The following is a 17,508-nucleotide window of genomic DNA, read 5'->3' as shown; positions in this document are numbered from 1 at the left end:
AACAATATTTATAGTTTAAGCATTTCCATGTATACAATTCACAACAATGTTCATAATGTTGTCTGAGTGTTGCCATTAGTGATTGTGTGTGCTAAGGCACTTCAGTCATGTCCAACTCTTTAATAAACGATGGACTGTAGCCCGCCAGACTCCTCTGTCCATGGGATTCTATACGCAAGAATACTGGAGTGGGTTTGCCATGCCCTCCTCTAGGGGATCCTCCCGACCCAGGGATTGAACTGGCATCTCTTATGTCTCCTGCACTGGCAGGTGGGTTCTTTACCACTAGCGCCACCTGGGAGGTTCCTCTGTATCTGTACCTAGAGCATTCGCATCAATTTCAACCAATGTTCTGCAACCTTTAAACTATAACTTTCTCCCTTCACTCAAATCACTGATAAATTCTACTCTCTGTTGCTATGAATGTGCTTATTCCACCAGCCTCATAAGTAGAATTATACAACACAACCACAGGACTAATTTTTGAAGACCTAAACATTGTTATCCAGAAAAATATTGGGGTAGCGGTGAGTACTGAAGCTCAGTTCTCAGTTGCTCAGTATTGCCCAACTCTATGTGAACCCAGGGACTGTAGCAAGCCAGGCCTCCCTGTCATTCACCAACTTCCGGAGTTCACTCAAACTCACGTCCATTGAGTTGGTGATGCCATCCAGCCATCTCATCCTCTGTCATCCTCTTCTCCTTTCACCTTCAATCTTTCCCAGCATCAAGGTCTTTTACAAAGAGTCAGTTCTTTGCATGAGCTGGCCAAAGTATCAGAGTTTCAGCTTCAGCATCAGTCCTTCCAATGAATATTCAGGATTGATTTCCGTTAGGATGGACTGGTTAGATCTCCTTGCAGCCCAAGGGACTCTCAAGAGTCTTCTCCAGCACCACAGTTCAAAAGCATCAATTCTTCGGTGGCACTCAGCTTTCTTTACAGTCCAACTCACATCCATAGATGACCACTGGAAAAACCATAGCCTTGACTAAACAGACCTTTATCAGCAAAGCAATGTCTCTGGTTTTTAATATGCTGTCTACGTTGGTCATAACTTTTCTTCCAAGGAGCAAGTGTCTTTTAATTTCATGGCTGCAGTCACCATCTGCAGTGATTTTGGAGCTCCCCGCCAAATAAAGTTTCTATTTTCATTGTTTCCCCATCTATTTGCCATGAACTGATGGGACCAGATGCCACGATCTTAGTTTTCTGAATGTTTAGTTTTAAGCCAACTTTGCAGTCTCTTTCACTTTCATCAAGAGGCTCTTTAGTTCTTCTTCACTTTCTGCCATAAAGGTGGTGTCATCTACATATCTGAGGTTATTGATATTTCTCCTGGTAATCTTGATTCCAGCTTGTGCTTCATCCAGACCAGTGTTTCTCATGATGTACTCTGCATGTAAGTTAAATAAACATGGTAACAATATTCAGCCTTGACGTATTCCTTTCCTGATTTAGAACCAGTCTATTGTTCCATGTCCAATTCTAACTGTTGCTTCTTGACCTGCATACAGGTTTCTCAAGAGGCAGGTCAGGTGGTCTGGTATTCCCATCTCTTTAGGAGTTTTCCACAAGTTGTTTTGATCCACACAGTCAAAGGTTTTGGCATAGTCAATAAAGCAGAGTCCTGAAGGATGTTAGGAAAAATCAAGGAAAAGGTCCAGGGATCTGGCTCTTGCTCAATGATACAAACTGTCTTTCTCCTGATCCTCCCAGTTTCCCTTTCCTCCATGTCCTCCCCAGTACTTACTATACCTTGTCCTTTGATAACAGACATTCCAATAGGTGTGAGGTGACAGCTCCCTGTAGTTTTGATTTGCATTTCTCTAATGATCAGTTTAATTCAGCACATTTCAATATGTCTCATGGCCATTTAAATGTGAAAAAAAAAAAAGTCTATTTGGGTCCTTTGCCTACTTTTTAATTGGACTACTTGCTTTCCTGTTCTTGAATTGTGTCAGTTGTTTATATATTTTGAATATTAACCTCTCCTCAGATGTGTGGATTCCAAGTATTTTCTTCCAGGGTTGTCTTTTTATTGTGTTGACTGTTCTGCAGAAACTTTTTAGTTCATGTAGTTCGACTAACTCAGTTTTTATTTTATTGCTTGTGTTTTAGGTCTCATTCAAAAAAAGCATTTTCAGAACCCATGTCAAGAAGCATTTTTTCCTATGTTTTCTTCTAAGAGTTTTGTGATTTTAGGTCCATATATTCAAGTCTTTAATCCCTTTCAAAGTTTAGTGAGTAATGTCTGCTTTGCTCTGGCAATTAACCATATGTAACTTCCTACATTTCTTGTATTTTTAGTAATGTATTTTAACTTTTTCTTCATTTTTTTTCATGTTTTTCTATCTTTTCTCAACAAACACACAGTAAAGCACTGTGGGACTAGAAATGACATTTTATGATTTACCTTCTCATCATGCCTGAATCAGTATCTTGCACACATTAAGAAATCAATAAATGCTTTTTGTCTGTTTGTTTTCTAAAAACTAGGGATGCAAGGGAAAAGTTCTAAGATGAAAGTGTAAAGACTAAATTTCTTTCCTTGGTAATGTGAACAAGATTAGATCACTTACATATATTTTCTAGCCTTTGGTTACTTTGCCTTTTACGTGAGTATATGACACACGATTCCTGTATAGCTTTATAATACTACGTGTCTAGGCTATTTTGATTAATCTGAACTAAACACATTTTTAGGAGACCTTCAAAAAACCAACAAGTATGTACTTTAAGAACTTATTCTGAATTACACTAAATATATGGATGCAAATTAGGATTTTTTTCCCTAACACTCTATTCAACAAATTAAAGGTCAGAAGGACAGTATTATACTCTCAGCCCAATTCATGTTCTGTGAAAATGAAATATACTGACGTCCTATATTCTGCTGGGACACATGATCTGTACCTATTTTCAGCCCACAGCTCTTCACATGCCATTGTTTAAAAATAGATCAGTTCTGAACTTTGCAGACAGACTTAGAAGTGCATTAACCTCTTTCTCGACAGTTAAGTTTGCCATTTTGCACTAATCAAATCCGTATAAATCTGATCATGATAAAAATAGACCTTCTTACTTTGTACACATTCCAACAGGCTCTCATAAGCAGAGGGGTATGGCTCACTGAATTTTTCTAATTAGCTTTTTGTTTTAAATATACTCCTGCATTAAAGCGTCATCAGTCTCTGATCTTAAAATTCCAATGCCAAGTTTTGATGCTAAGATGCTGTCTCCAGAAGGCTGGTTGTTAAACTGGAGGAAGGGCTTGTTAGCAGATTGTTTGAATAAATTCCAGAAGAAATGAGACATATGATAAACCTTGAGTTAGTGTCCCTCTGAGGTATGGTCTAACACCCTCTAAATGACCTCTCATAGCACTGATACACAGTTATAATTGCTGGTTTAAATTTCTGTCTCTCATCAAGTTGTAAGAGCCATGTGGGCTGCGACTATATACTATTTTTCATGGAATCATAGTAATACTAAGAATAAAATTTTACTTTGTACTTACTATGTACCAGTCACTTTTCAAACTTTTAATGTTTTTTTTTTTCTCATTTAATTTGAAAACATCTCTGTTAGGTACTTATCATCATCATTTATATTTAAAGATGAAGAAAGTAAAATATGTACAAGTTATGAAAGAGCCCAAAGTTGTGCAGATACTAAGTTGTGGTGCCGCATTTATATGAGGCTAATGGCACTAATAACCTCAGATACGCAGATGACACCACCCTTATGGCAGAAAGTGAAGAGGAACTAAAAAGCCTCTTGATGAAAGTGAAAGAGGAGAGTGAAAAACTTGGCTTAAAGCTCAACATTCAGAAAACGAAGATCATGGCATCTGGTCCCATCACTTCATAGGAAATAGATGGGGAAACAGTGGAAATAGTATCAGACTTTATTTTTTGGGGCTCCAAAATCCCTGCAAATGGTGACTGCAGCCATGAAATTAAAAGACACCTGCTCCTTGGAAGAAAAGTTATGACCAACCTAGATAGCATATTGAAAAGCAGAGACATTACTTTGCCGACTAAGGTCCATCTAGTCAAGGCTATGTTTTTTCCAGTGGTCATGTATGGATGTGAGAGTTGGACTGTGAAGAAAGCTGAGCACCGAAGAATTGATGCTTTTGAACTGTGGTGCTGGAGAAGACTCTTGAGAGTCCCTTGGACTGCAAGGAGATCCAACCAGTCCATTCCGAAGGAGATCAGCCCTGGGATTTCTTTGGAGGGAATGAAGCTGAAGCTGAAACTCCAGTACTTTGGCCACCTCATGTGAAGAGTTGACTCATTGGAAAAGACTCTGATGCTGGGAGGGATTGGGGGCAGGAGGAGAAGGGGATAACAGAGGATGAGATGGCTGGATAGCATCACTGACTCAATGGATGTGAGTCTGAGTGAACTCCGGGAGTTGGTGATGGACAGGGAGGCCTGGCGTGCTGCGATTCATGGGGTCGCAAAGAGTCGGACACGACTGATCAACTGAACTGAACTGAACTGAACTGTATGGCACTATGGAGAACAGTGTGGGACTTAACATATGATCCATCAATCCCACTACTGGGCATGTATCTGGAGAAAATCATACTTCAAAAAGATACATGCACCCCAATGTTCATTTCAGAACTATTTACAACAGCCAAGACATGGAAGCAACCAAAATGTCCATCCACAGATTCACGAATAAAGATGTGGTCTGTGTGTATACAATGGAATATTATTCAGCCTTAAAATAAGTATGAAATAATGCCATTTGCAGCAACATAAATGGGCCTAGAGATTATCACACTAAATTAAGTCACACAGAGAAACACAAATCTAAAAGATGATACAAAAAACTTATTTACAAAACAAAAACAGATTCACAGACTTAAAAATAAACTCATGGTTACCAAAGGTGGGAAGAGGGGCTATAAGTTATGAAATTGGGATTAGCATATACACACTATTATATTAAAATCGATAGTCAGAAAGGATCTACTGTATAGCACAGGGAACTTTACTTAGTATTCTGTAATAATCTATATGGGAAAAGAAATGTATATGTATAACTAAATCACTTTGCTGTACACCTGAAATTAACATAACATTATAAATCAACTATGTATTGTTTGGTTGATCAGTTGTGTCTGACCCTTTGCAATCTCATGACTGTAGCCTGCCAGGCTCCTCTGTCCATGGGATTTTATAGGCAAGAATTGTGGAGTGTGTTGCCATTTCCTTCTCCAAGGTATTTTTTGACCCAGGTATCAAACCTCTAAGTCCTGCACTGGCAGGGGGATTCTTTACCACTGAGCCATCATTAAACTTCAGTATAAAATAAAAACAAACAAAAAACGAGGCCAGTGGAACCAGGGCCATACTCTCCCCCTGATGCTGCATGGCTCCTGCATAGTTGGCTTTCACTCATACATGGTGCTGTTCAAAACACTGAGAATATCATAAAGGGAATTTAAACCATTCAAAACAATGAAACAGAAGACCTCCGAGCCCACAAGGCAAAACAGGTGCACATTTTAAGTGGATGGAAGAATAGGAGGGTTCTCCAGGCAAACCAGGGCTGGGCACAACTGGGAGGGAGAGGAGGTTTCTGGAGATCACTGAAGTCCATCTTTGCAGACTCAGAATTTTAACCAGATAGAGTCACAGACCAACAAGAGAGTGAAGAACAGAGATGACAGATAACAAATGCATCACTATAGTGGCTCTAATTTAATTTCTAGGTACTATTCTAAGAAGTTTTTTCAGAAAACTGTAGTTGTTCCTATATTCTTGGGTCCATGCATATTAGCTGACAGTGAAACAAAGATAATTTTTTTAGATGACTTTCCAATCACTTCTCAGGATGCTGACAATGCCAGTGGGGCCAGTGCTGTGGTCATATGGCCTAGCTCAAGGATGAAGAACACACAGATTTATGTCCCATGCTGAATTTCCTCCACCTTGAGTGGCTCACTGCTTAGGTTCAGACAGGGAGTCCAGCAACTTTTGCTTTACGAACCACTGACATTACCCTACGCACACCTGGCATGGCAATGTAAGAAAAATCGTATTTATTTTCTATCTATCCTATGGATACTATTAATATTATAGAGTTTGGACAAAATACTCAGATACCTTTAATAATTGTACTCTATTGGCATACTCCCCCACCCCTCAGGTTTACTCAGAAATAAATCACTAATGTATATAAACGTTGAGAAAGTTAAAAAGAAAATAAAAACAACGGCATGCAAAATAGGACCTTCTAGGTTTTCTGTGTGTATATCAAAACAAACTCACAGAGGAATCTAAAGATGCCAGCATCCTTTAGTAATATGTTAGAAACCACATTCTCCATAGTACAATCTAAAATGATACTAAGAAAGGTAAGCGGCCACAGTACGTAATAGTTCTGGGCATCACTTTTCGTCATGCCAGCGTCTCTACCGTGTCTCCAAAATTCTCCCTTCAAGTTCTATTCATCTAATAATCTAACAATTTGACTTTATTTATTTATCCAACAAGCGGTTATTAAAGATGTACTATGGAGGGGCTGGAGCTATGGTGGAAATCAAGAAGTCCTTACTTTCTTGGGTCCTGAGTTCCTATAGTAGATCAGACAATTAACAAATAAATAAAAAGAGACAACAAGACAACAAAGTGATGTGTACCAACAACAAAACTCATATGATGGAGAATGCAAGGAAATTAATTCAGGCGAGGCTCTGTTAAGGAGGTAACATTTGTATTGAGACCTCAACAATGAGTCAGGTATTTGTTGAAGGCAGTTCAGCAATTTGTCTCCAATGTATGAAAAAGATAAATCACCTAGTTTCTGCATGAGAATTCTTTCAATAAAGTTTTGCTCTCGAAATATCTACTAGCTAAATTATTTTGCATATGCATGATATGAGTTTCTGGTAAGAGCTTTCAAAGGTCACACAAATTAAATTCTTCCTGCCATTCTACATCTTAGAGATTCTTCATATTTTAAAATATTCAAACACATTGAAAAGAAAGGATGGAGAATAAAATAGATATAACACAGATTTAATTGATTATGAGTAAGGAATAATTTCACATTCATAAGAACCACATTTTATTTTCTTTCTCTATTTTCAAACAATGGATTTTTTAATAAGCTTTTTAGAATATAAAGTTTGACCTTTCACTTTTGTATATTTGTGAGTACCCAGACTTGTGTTAGCAGAAATTGTTGCTTTAATGTATATATCAGCATCTCATATTATGCAAAATACTTTCAAAAAAAGAGGCTTCTGGACAAAGAAGCATTTTAAGTTAAAAGTCTTATTAAAATGTAAGATAGTTGTTGGTGAAAACGAATATATGATTAACAATTACATGTGGCATGTGTTTGTGCATATAATGCACATCTTATATTTTTACCATTTATTAAAATATACATATCCAACAATCTAGTTTTCACTTTCTAAGTATCTTGGTTGGATTCATTTTATATTTATAGTATCAATCATTCAATGTCTTCTATATGCCAGGCACTTTCTGGACACAAGAGGCACAATAAGGACCAAAATACATCTTTGCATAAATTAACACCTCATCTTCTAAATTAGAATACAGCTTTTGAAAGACAGAATGATGTATTTTACTACTTTTAAAACATTTCTTGTGATCTACCACTTTGACCTAAATATAGCAGGTACATAATACTCCGGGTTAACAGAGGACAAGATATATTTCCCATTGTTCTTACTAAACTTTTCTTTGTAAAACATATCTGGGTGTTTTAGATCCAGGTTTCATTTGAATAATGACTTCTGTTACCTGCTGGCCAATGTCTTTGCTTGCTTTCCTATGCTACTCTTCCTGTTGCTATAGTTTTAGCTCACATTAAAGTTTGGCTTTTGTGTGACTCTGATGCCAGAAGAGCAAACGTTGAAGAACAAAGGAACAAACATTGTTTTCACCTTTTTAAGGTGTTAAATATTTCATATTTCATGCTTCTACTTCTAAGAACTTTAATTTGATTAAGTAGCCATAATTTATCCTGCTTTTCACTCATAATTCAGTAAAATACCCCTTTTCTAATAAATATTTAGTGAGCTCCTAGCAAATACTAGTCATTAGAGATACAGAGATACTATGGCACAGTCTCTATCCTCAAGAAGCTCACAGTCTTGAAAGAGATGAAGAGTAAACTGACAAATGAAAATACAGTGATAGAGAGTTTTCAGAGCGAATTTATGAAGAAACTCATACCTGGTAAGACTGTTTGATGGAAAATTGAAGGAAAGTCGGGTTGAAAGGATTGAAGATAGAGAAGGCAGCATAAAGAAAGGCCAAGAGACAATCAGCAACACTTTTCCTCTCAGGGAAATTATCAGCAATTTTCTGTCAGTGAATCATGAAAGTAAAGATGGAGGCAGACCACAGAGCTTCTCCAGTGCAATTCAAGCAGCTTGGCCTTTTTCTTAGAGGGGACAGGAGGCCATAGTTAGACTCCAAGAAAGTAACACTGAACTTGTGTTGCATATCATTCAATATGATAGCCAAGGGATGGGATGCATTTGAGCTAAGTGAGATCAAAGGCAGGGAGAAAAGTGGTGGTGCATGTCAGAAAGTGAAGTAAAAGACGCTGAAGCTTTGAAATATGCTGCCGCTGCTGCTGCTACATCGCTACAGTTGTGTCTGACTCTGTGCGACCCCATAGATGGCAGCCCACCAGGCTCCTCTGTCCCTGGGATTCTCCAGGCAAGAACATGGCATTTGAAAATATAAGGACAAATTATTATAAGTGAATGACAGAATAGTTGTAGGGATTGAGGGAATTGGGGGCATGTGTATAAATGTGAGAGTTGGACTATAAAGAAAGCTGAGCACCGCAGAATTGATGCTTTTGAACTGTGGTGTTGGAAAAGACTCTTGAGAGTCCCATGGACTGCAAGGAGATCCAACCAATCCATCCTAAGGGAAATCAGTCCTGAATATTCACTGGAAGGACCGATGCTGAAGCTGAAACTCCAATACTTTGGCCACGTGATGCGAAGTACCGACTCATTGGAAAAGACCCTGATGCTGGGAAAGATTGAAGGCGGGAGAAGGAAGGGACAACAGAGCATGAGATTGTTGGATGTCATCACTGATACGAAGGACATAAGTTTGAGTAGGCTCTGGGAGTTGGTGATGGACAGGAAAGCCTGGCATGCTGTAGTCCATGGGTCACAAAGAGTCAGACATGACTGAGCAACTGAACTAAAGGGGATAAAAATGAAAAGTGGAAGTTTTCCACTTAAGATCAGAGTCAAAGTGTGGCAGTAATTAATAACAAATACATGATTAAGAAAATTTTCTTGTTATCCTGATATTATATTACATTAAGCATTTTTAGCATGGAGAAATGTTTCTCATTTAATCATTCAGCTTTTCAGGGTTCATTTTTACGCTCACTTTCTGTTGGCTTTCTATAGACCTTCAATGACATTTTCTGTTGGAAACCTTACTTTTCTGCTTCTTTCAAATAAATCCTTAGATTTATTGTATCCATCTGCCTATTGATTCCATCTTAATCACTGATACTGTCTATTCAGTTACCTTTGTCTCTATGCTATGGCCCATCCTACCCCACCTTTGAATCCTGCCTGGCACTTGAGAACCTAACCTGGTTTTAGTATCCTGAGCTTCAGCCTCTTAGTGAAGAGGATTTGTATTTAAAACAAAATGCATAATCCAACAAAGAGATAAAGCAAAACATATTAATAGATTAAAAAACATGATATATAGCTTTTTAAAAAATGCAAAGGTTTAATTCTATCTCTCAAAGCAAAAAGATTTGTATTTTGATTGAGGACTTTATTATTTGATTGAGGACTTTATAGAGAAAATAAGTTAATCAATAGCAGATATTCAGCTCCTTCTGTTTCTGAAACTCTTAACTGATGTCTTAAGGCTTAAAAAATACAAATAACTTTTAATGGATGTAGATACTTAGGGATGGTTATAAATGGTAAAGATGTTAGGTGAAATGGACATATTTATTGAGTATTTTAAATTTGCTACATATTGTAGGAATTTCAAGAAAAATTTAAAATATAGAGGAAGTGACCTTTGCTCTTAAGGAACTTTCAAGACAAAAATGGAGGAAACTAATGTGGAAAAATCATGATAACAGACAAAATGGAAAGTAGTACTCAACCATTATGGACTCGGTGCCCTGGGGTCAGGGGAAAAAGAGACCAGATCTAATCTGGAGAATCAAAGGAAGTAAAAATAAATAAATATTATTTGAACTACATTTGCCAACAGATGAGAAACATATCTGCAAAACATATGATGCAAGTTGAGAAATCAGAATTGCTTTTTGCAAAACAGTAAGTTGCACAATTTGGCTATAGGCCACTTTGGAAAATATAGGGCAATAGGGAAAAATAAAGCTGGAAATTTAGCAAGGATCAGAGCATAGAAGGGCTCGAATATGAGCCCAAAGAGGCTCTAATTGATGAACCTGTAAAGACAATGTTTCTGAGCAGAGACATGACTATCTCATACACATAAAAGAAGATTAATTTGGCATTGCTGCTTTAAGTGGTGATTAGAGAAAACAGACCAAAGGTTGAAAGGTAAACTAAAGGGATAGTGCAAATAGTCCACGTGAGAGCAACAAGGTTAGGGTCATGAACTTGGTAAAAGAGACAAGGACAAAGCTGTAAGATACATTGTTATAGTAAGTTGATAGCATTTGGTGATTGACTGGATGTGCAGAGCAGAGAAAGATTAAAAAAGACTGAAGTTTTACATTCTATATGACTCAAAAGAATAACTAAAATATTTACAGAGAGAGACTTCCAAGGATAAATGGCTTAGTGATGGAAGATAATCACTTTAATACATGGTTTACTGTATGTGTAAGGCAAATGGAAATCATGTAGCAATGGCAAAAGGAAATCATACAGCTTTTAAGAAAACGGATTATGTCAAGAATTTGGAGGTCAAATTTTCAGAACTAAAGAGCGAGATGAAATAAATAAGAAAATAAATTCAGAAATGGAAAGTGAAAAGCCAAAGACAGCAATGGTTTAGCCTTAAAGGAGCTCCCTCAAAAGATTCAGGATATAGGTGTTACCAAGTGTTTAAAAGAACTGCCAATGGATCCAAGACAAATGATGTCATCCCTAAGTGTTCACTGATAATTTTCAAGGAAACGATTTTGGTAAAGAAGTGGAGATTGAACCACAGTGGAAGATAATTATAGAGTAATCTTTCTAGATGAGTAGTAAAAGAAAAGAGAAAGAGAAAGTCAGTGCAAGAAACACAATCAAGAGAATGTTCTTTTGATCTAAGGGTAACCTGAACCTTCTAGTGGGCAGAGGGAAGACATCTAGGGAGGGAAGGAAGGGCCACTTGAGAAAAGAGGTGGTTATAGATGTTGCAAAGTGTTTTATTGAAGTAATAGGAAATGAATGACTCACAAGGGTCAAGTCAGTCTGTGATCAGGGTCCAGGAGATGAACAGGAAAAACAAAAATAGGACAAAAGTAGAAATCACAAAGAAGTTAATGAAACAGTTTGCTGAGCATGAGATGAGAGAGTGGAAGGCTGGGAGGCTACGGACAATGAGGTCCAGAAAGGACTTGTAACCAGGGATACAGAAAATAAATTGGTATCTTGAGAATCATAATTATAAGAGCAATACTCCAGTCATTTTTTAAAAACGCAGAGCCTGTAAATGTGAGAACATAGGGTGAATAAAGGGGAAAATTGTTTTAACATTCAGTTTTAATTATTTTTTTTTAGTAATGTCAAAACATGGAATTGAGGATTTCTCAGGAAAAGAGAAAGTAAACAATGATCACACTCATGGAGACTGAGGACAATAAATCTTACCTCTCTCAGAGGATCATTGAGTTCATTGAGAATATTTTCCTCATCAAAGATTTTGCCTTGGTATCTGTGTTCATAATAATCATGTATCTTCTGACGCATATCAGCTGGTAACTTATGGAATGACATATATTGTTCCACTTGCTTATACTGTAAGGAAAGGAAAAAAAATAAATTAGAAAATGTTGTTAGGCTGTATGAGAAACCATGATGTGATTTTGTTATGCTATATTCAACAACTTTTGAGTAACAGTAACAAAATGAAATTCTTTAAAGTGAAGGAATTAATGTACTAGGTTGTAAAGTACCTACTCTATGTCACATACTATAGATGATATTTGTTTAGATAAACATTTCCTGTAAAGACCTGAAAAGTTATGGAGAGGAAGCATGGAAGGAGTTCAGAGTAAACTGGGTGCATCCCCAAAAATCCAGTGATGAGGCAAGAAAAAAAATGTAAAGCAATCAAAAAAAAAAAGCAGTTCTTTGAAGTACACAGTTGCTGTTTAGCATTTGGAGAAAGAATCTTATAACTTTGGATAGTACAAAGGTTTTATCTTAGATCTTATAGTCAAAGATAAGACCTAATCAAAATTTTAATCTAGAAGCACAAAGTTTCGCAACCATTTGTAAGTCATATATACTCAAGGGACACTCATGACCTATAAATTAAGAGACTATGTTTGACTTAAATTTAGTTTGTAGAAAAATATCAGAATGAGACTAGATCCACATAGTTTTATAGCTGAAACTTAATTTAGACACTTTATTTTATTTAAATAAGTACTTCTTAAACTTGATTGTTTATAAAACTTGGGATGAAGCAGTCTTTGGGGAATGATTTGCATTCCTAACTCCAGATATTGATTCTGTTGAGGTACCTGCCTTTGTAAATTTATATACATACTCATATACATAAACACACATTTTAAAAAAGTCCCTACAAATCAAACAGGAACCTAGAAGCACGTAAATTACTTGGTAGCTCATTAGAGGAGAATTTCAGGCTTTAAAAAACCAGAATCTGCATCTTAAGAAAGATGCCCTGGATGACTCACACACATTTAAATTTGAGAAATATTCCCTTGATATTTCAAATGCAGGCAGTCATAAGACTATACTTTGAAAAAAATTGGTTAGAACCCCCTAAATTAGTTCCACTGTGCAGATGATAAAAGCTGAGTACAAATAAAAAGGTAGGTAATAAAACTGGATGAAGATAATGGAAAAAAATCTTTCCTTAAACATGGCACATTTGGTGTATTATCTATGAATATTTTTGTTTCAAATCTTTCCCTGATAACAGAGCTCAAGCCAGATCTAGATGACTGGACTCCTTGCCCATAATTACTGTAAATATAACTGGTAATTGATAATAAATATACCTAATGGGAAACAGCAACCCATTGTATTGTACTTCTTCAAATATTTTTAAGTACATTATTTACTCATAAAATTCATTTTTGGACATTCTCTTCTAGAGATTAGTATTCTCAAAGGAAATACAACTTTGTCATGAGATCCCTTTAGTTGGTCACCAGACTATTCCTTAAAGTAAAGCCTGCTGGCCTAACTACTGTGGGTGTGTATATGTGTACCTACAGTAACCCTAATAGGTTACACACATACACACACACACATTTACATATCAAAGTAAAACCTGCAGGCTTACTACTACTGTAGGCACACACGCACACATATATTGATGATTTTGAGCTGTTGTGCTTGAGAATACTCTTGAGAGTCCCTTGGACAACAGGGAGATCAAACCAGTAAATCCTAAAGCAAATCAACTCTGAATATTCATTGGAAAAGACTGACGCTAAAGCTGAAGCTCCAACATTTTGGCCACCTGATGTGAAGAGCCGACTCTTGGAAAAGACCCTGATGCTGGGGAAGATTGAGGGCAGGAAAGTAGGGGGTGACAGGATGAGATGGTTGGATGGCATCACTGACTCAATGGACATGGGCTTGAGCAAACTCCAGGAAACAGTGAAGGACATAGTGAAGCCTGGTGTGCTGCAGTCCATGGGGTCGCAAACCAGTCAAGACACTGCTTAGCGACTGAACAACAACAAATATATATGCATATGCATGTGTGCATGTTCAGTCGCTTCAGTCATGTCTGACTCTTCACAGCCCTATGAACTGAAGCCAGGCTCCTCTGTCAGTGGGATTTTCCATGCAAGAATGCTGGAGTGGGTTGCCATGCTCTCCTCTGGAGATCTTCCAGACCCAGGGATGGAACCTGGGTCTTTGGGGTTGCAGAGAGATTCTTTACTTGCTGAGCCATCTGGAAAGCCAGTATGGGCTTCAGATATATATTTACACACACACTTATATGTAGCAAATTGATTATGATTTCAGGCTTTGAATTTAGGCGCCAAGGCTGTCACTGTCATCATGTGTAAATGGCCTCTTGTATGTATTTGAGAAGGACTGGGTTAATTTTTCCTGAAGAAGTCAGAATCTGTGTGCCTACTTAATCTTGGTAGCCTACACCTAGCTAGAGACCTGGGATTCAGCCTGCTTGGCCCCTTGTGCAGCTGGTTCTAAGGAAAGAAGTGTCAGCTTTTCTCGATCCTGCAAGATTGCTGTGTAGGATAAAGTTCATTTGCAGCTGGACTGGAAAATCTCTATCTTTATTTTTAGAGACATTTGTGTATCTGATTTTTACTTATAGCCAAGAAGAAGAGAGTGGGATATTTGATGTACTGTTTAGGATCTGAAATACCACTGGAGATCCACAAGGCTAACTTCTGCATGAATGATTAGCAACTAGCCTACTTGATTTGACTAATTTGAGTGGACTATTTAAAGACCTACTGAGAGCTTTGTTGGTGAGCGCTCCCCAAACTGACTCTTTCGTGACTTCAAGGGCTAAAACCAATCAGGCTCCTATGTCCGTAGGATTTCTCAGGCAAGAACACTGGAATGGGTTACCATTTCCTTCTCCAGAGGATCTTTCCAACCTAGGGATCAAACCCAAGTCTTCTGCATTAGCAAACAGGTTCTTTACCACTGAGTCATCAGGGAAACCTGAAGACTGGTCAGTTCTATCAAATATCCAAACTTGGGAAAACAATAAAAATAGCTTCAGACAACAGAGCTGTCACAGTGTGGACACTTACAGCATTGATGAAAGTTCTTTCGATTCTGGGCAAATGAAGAGTTCTAACCTGCAGAATTCTTTCTGTAGGACCAGTATGTGTCAAGTGACCTCTACTCACTTTTCTCAGCTGATTGCTTGCCAATACAGTGCTTGGGGTGATGAGAATCTTGAATGTTAACTGGCATACTGAGCTCTAGATTTCTCCCCTCTCTACATGCATCTTTGGGGTATGGGAGGCAGCATTAAAATTTAGCAGCATTTTAATCATTTTGGGAAATTTGTGCCTGTATGCAAAAGTCTATACATCTAGAGAAAAAAAATAATCTGCTGTATGAATAATCTCTGAAGTTAAAAAAAAACTAATACTTGATTACCTAAATAAAAATGTGACCTATAAAATTACTTAATTTTCACAGAAAGTCAAGATGGGTTGAGTCTACTTATTTTTCCTTCTTTTCAATCCCTTTAGACTTTGGTTTAATGATCTACAGTAAGAAGGTGTTATACCAATGGATCTTCCTTGTTTCTTCAGACAGAACTTCTATGAATATTTTTTGTCATTTACTGAGTTCAGTTCATTACTGAGTTCAGTTGACTTTGAGCATGTATTACATATTTTAAACATTCATTTGCTCATAGGAATGATTTATCTAACAAGTATTAATTGATTGCTATGTGCCAGTGGTTCTCAAGGTGTGGTTGCCAAAACATCAGTATAACCTGGGAACTTAGGAACTCACATTCGTAGTCTCTACCCCAGGCCCACTGAATAAGAAACTCTGAATTAGAAAGTCTGGCAGTTGTGTTTTAACAGGTCCTCCATACACTAAAATATCAGAACCACTTCTATATGCCAAGTACTGTGTTATCTTAGGACGTAAGGAAGTACATTTGAGGGAGTGTAGGGGAAAGAAAAAGAAATCCAGTTTCTGACAAGCTAAGTTTAAGATGCTCATGGAACATTCTAATGCTTATATGTAGGTCAGGCACTCAGAAGATAAAAGATGCACAGAGTCAGTGACTAAGGGATCAGCAAAGATGCGTCAAATGAAGACATAAAAAGACAAAAAGTGGGACCGATATTTTAAAAGCAGTTGAGTCATGGACCTTGAGCAAGTTGAGGGAACTCACATTAGCCAGCAAGATGTAAAAGAAGACAGAAAACCTTGGTTAACGAAATCCAAATAAGGATAAAGTTTCAAAGGATAAGGGGCCACTCAAAAGGAGTACATTTGGAGAGAAGAGATATTGAACCATGCTCCGAGAACTTGGGAATTATGTTGAAACACAACACTTATTGAAAAGCTATTTCTTATTAATAAAAATATCACTTTCATGTGAATTGAAGAAATAAAAATAATAAATAAATCTTTGAAGAAGATATCTAATGGTAGGAGGACAGGGAAATAAACTAGATGTTAAAATTATGCATAAGCTGGCAAAGTATTAATAAAAATGAAAAATAACAGTTTCTGTTAATTCTAGTGATGTGTATACATATATATATACACACACACACAAAAGATAACCTGCATATAGATAACTAATCAATAAATTTTTGAAAAGCAAAGATTCAAACACAATTATTTCTAGAATATATAAAATCAAAAATTCATTCGATCAGATTTACAAACTATAAAAGATTTACAACTATTAAGCAACAAACTATTAAAGATTTATAAACTTTAAAAGTGTAATGTACTTCTATTTTTTAAATGTCCTGTGCAATTAAAGTTATAAGAAGCTGAAGTTGACTGGTTCTATAAAGACCTACAACATCTTCCAGAACTAATACCAGAAAAAGATATCCTTTATCATTATAGGGGATAGGAATGCAAAAGTAGGAAATCAAGAATACAAGGAATAACAGGCAAATTTAACCTTGAAGTACAAAATGAAGCAAGGTAAAGGCTAACAGAGCTTTGTCAAGAAAACATACTGGTGATAGCAAACATCTTTTTAAACAACAATCCAAGAAACACCTCTACACATGGACATCACTATATGGTCAATACCAATATCAGATTATGTTCTCTGCAGCCAAAGATGGAGATGCTCTGTACAGTCACCAAAAACAAGACCTGGTCCTGACTTCGGCTCAGATCATGAGCTCCTTATTGCAAAATTCAAGCTAAAATTGAAGAAAATAGGGAAAGCCACTAGGCCATTCAGGTATGACCTAAATAAAATCCCTTATGATAATACAGTAGAGGTGGCAAATAGAGTCAAGGGATTAGATTTGGTAGACAGAGTGCCTGAAGAACTATGGACAGAAGTTCTTAACATTGTATAGGAGGCAGGGGCCAAAACTATTCCAAAGAAAAAAGAAATGCAAGAAAGCAAAGTGGTTGCATAAGGAGGCTTTACACATGGCTGTGCAAAGAAAAGCAAAAGGCAAGGGAGAAAGGAAAGATATACCCAACTGAATGCCGAGTTCCAAAGAATAGCAAGGAGAAGTAAGACGGCCTTTTGAAATGAACAATGCAAAGAAATAGAGGAAAATATTAGAATGGGTAGGACTAGAGATCTCTCCAATATAACTGAAGA

General features: G+C 37.0%; 1 protein-coding gene across 1 annotated transcript in view; it reads right to left on the bottom strand.

Moving 5' to 3' along the window:
• Window positions 1–17,508, bottom strand: part of HCN1 (hyperpolarization activated cyclic nucleotide gated potassium channel 1) — a 448,090-nt gene that overhangs the window by 70,484 nt on the left and 360,098 nt on the right. The window contains exon 5 of the mRNA XM_069556396.1: window positions 11,853–11,999. Coding sequence (XP_069412497.1) covers window positions 11,853–11,999 — 147 coding nt within the window. The remainder of the gene's footprint in view (window positions 1–11,852; window positions 12,000–17,508) is intronic.

Source organism: Ovis canadensis, chromosome 16 (genome assembly GCF_042477335.2).
Source record: "Ovis canadensis isolate MfBH-ARS-UI-01 breed Bighorn chromosome 16, ARS-UI_OviCan_v2, whole genome shotgun sequence".
NCBI lineage: Eukaryota > Metazoa > Chordata > Mammalia > Artiodactyla > Bovidae > Ovis > Ovis canadensis.
The sequence above is the reverse complement of the archived record's forward strand: the minus strand, read 5'-3'. Positions and strand labels throughout refer to the sequence as shown.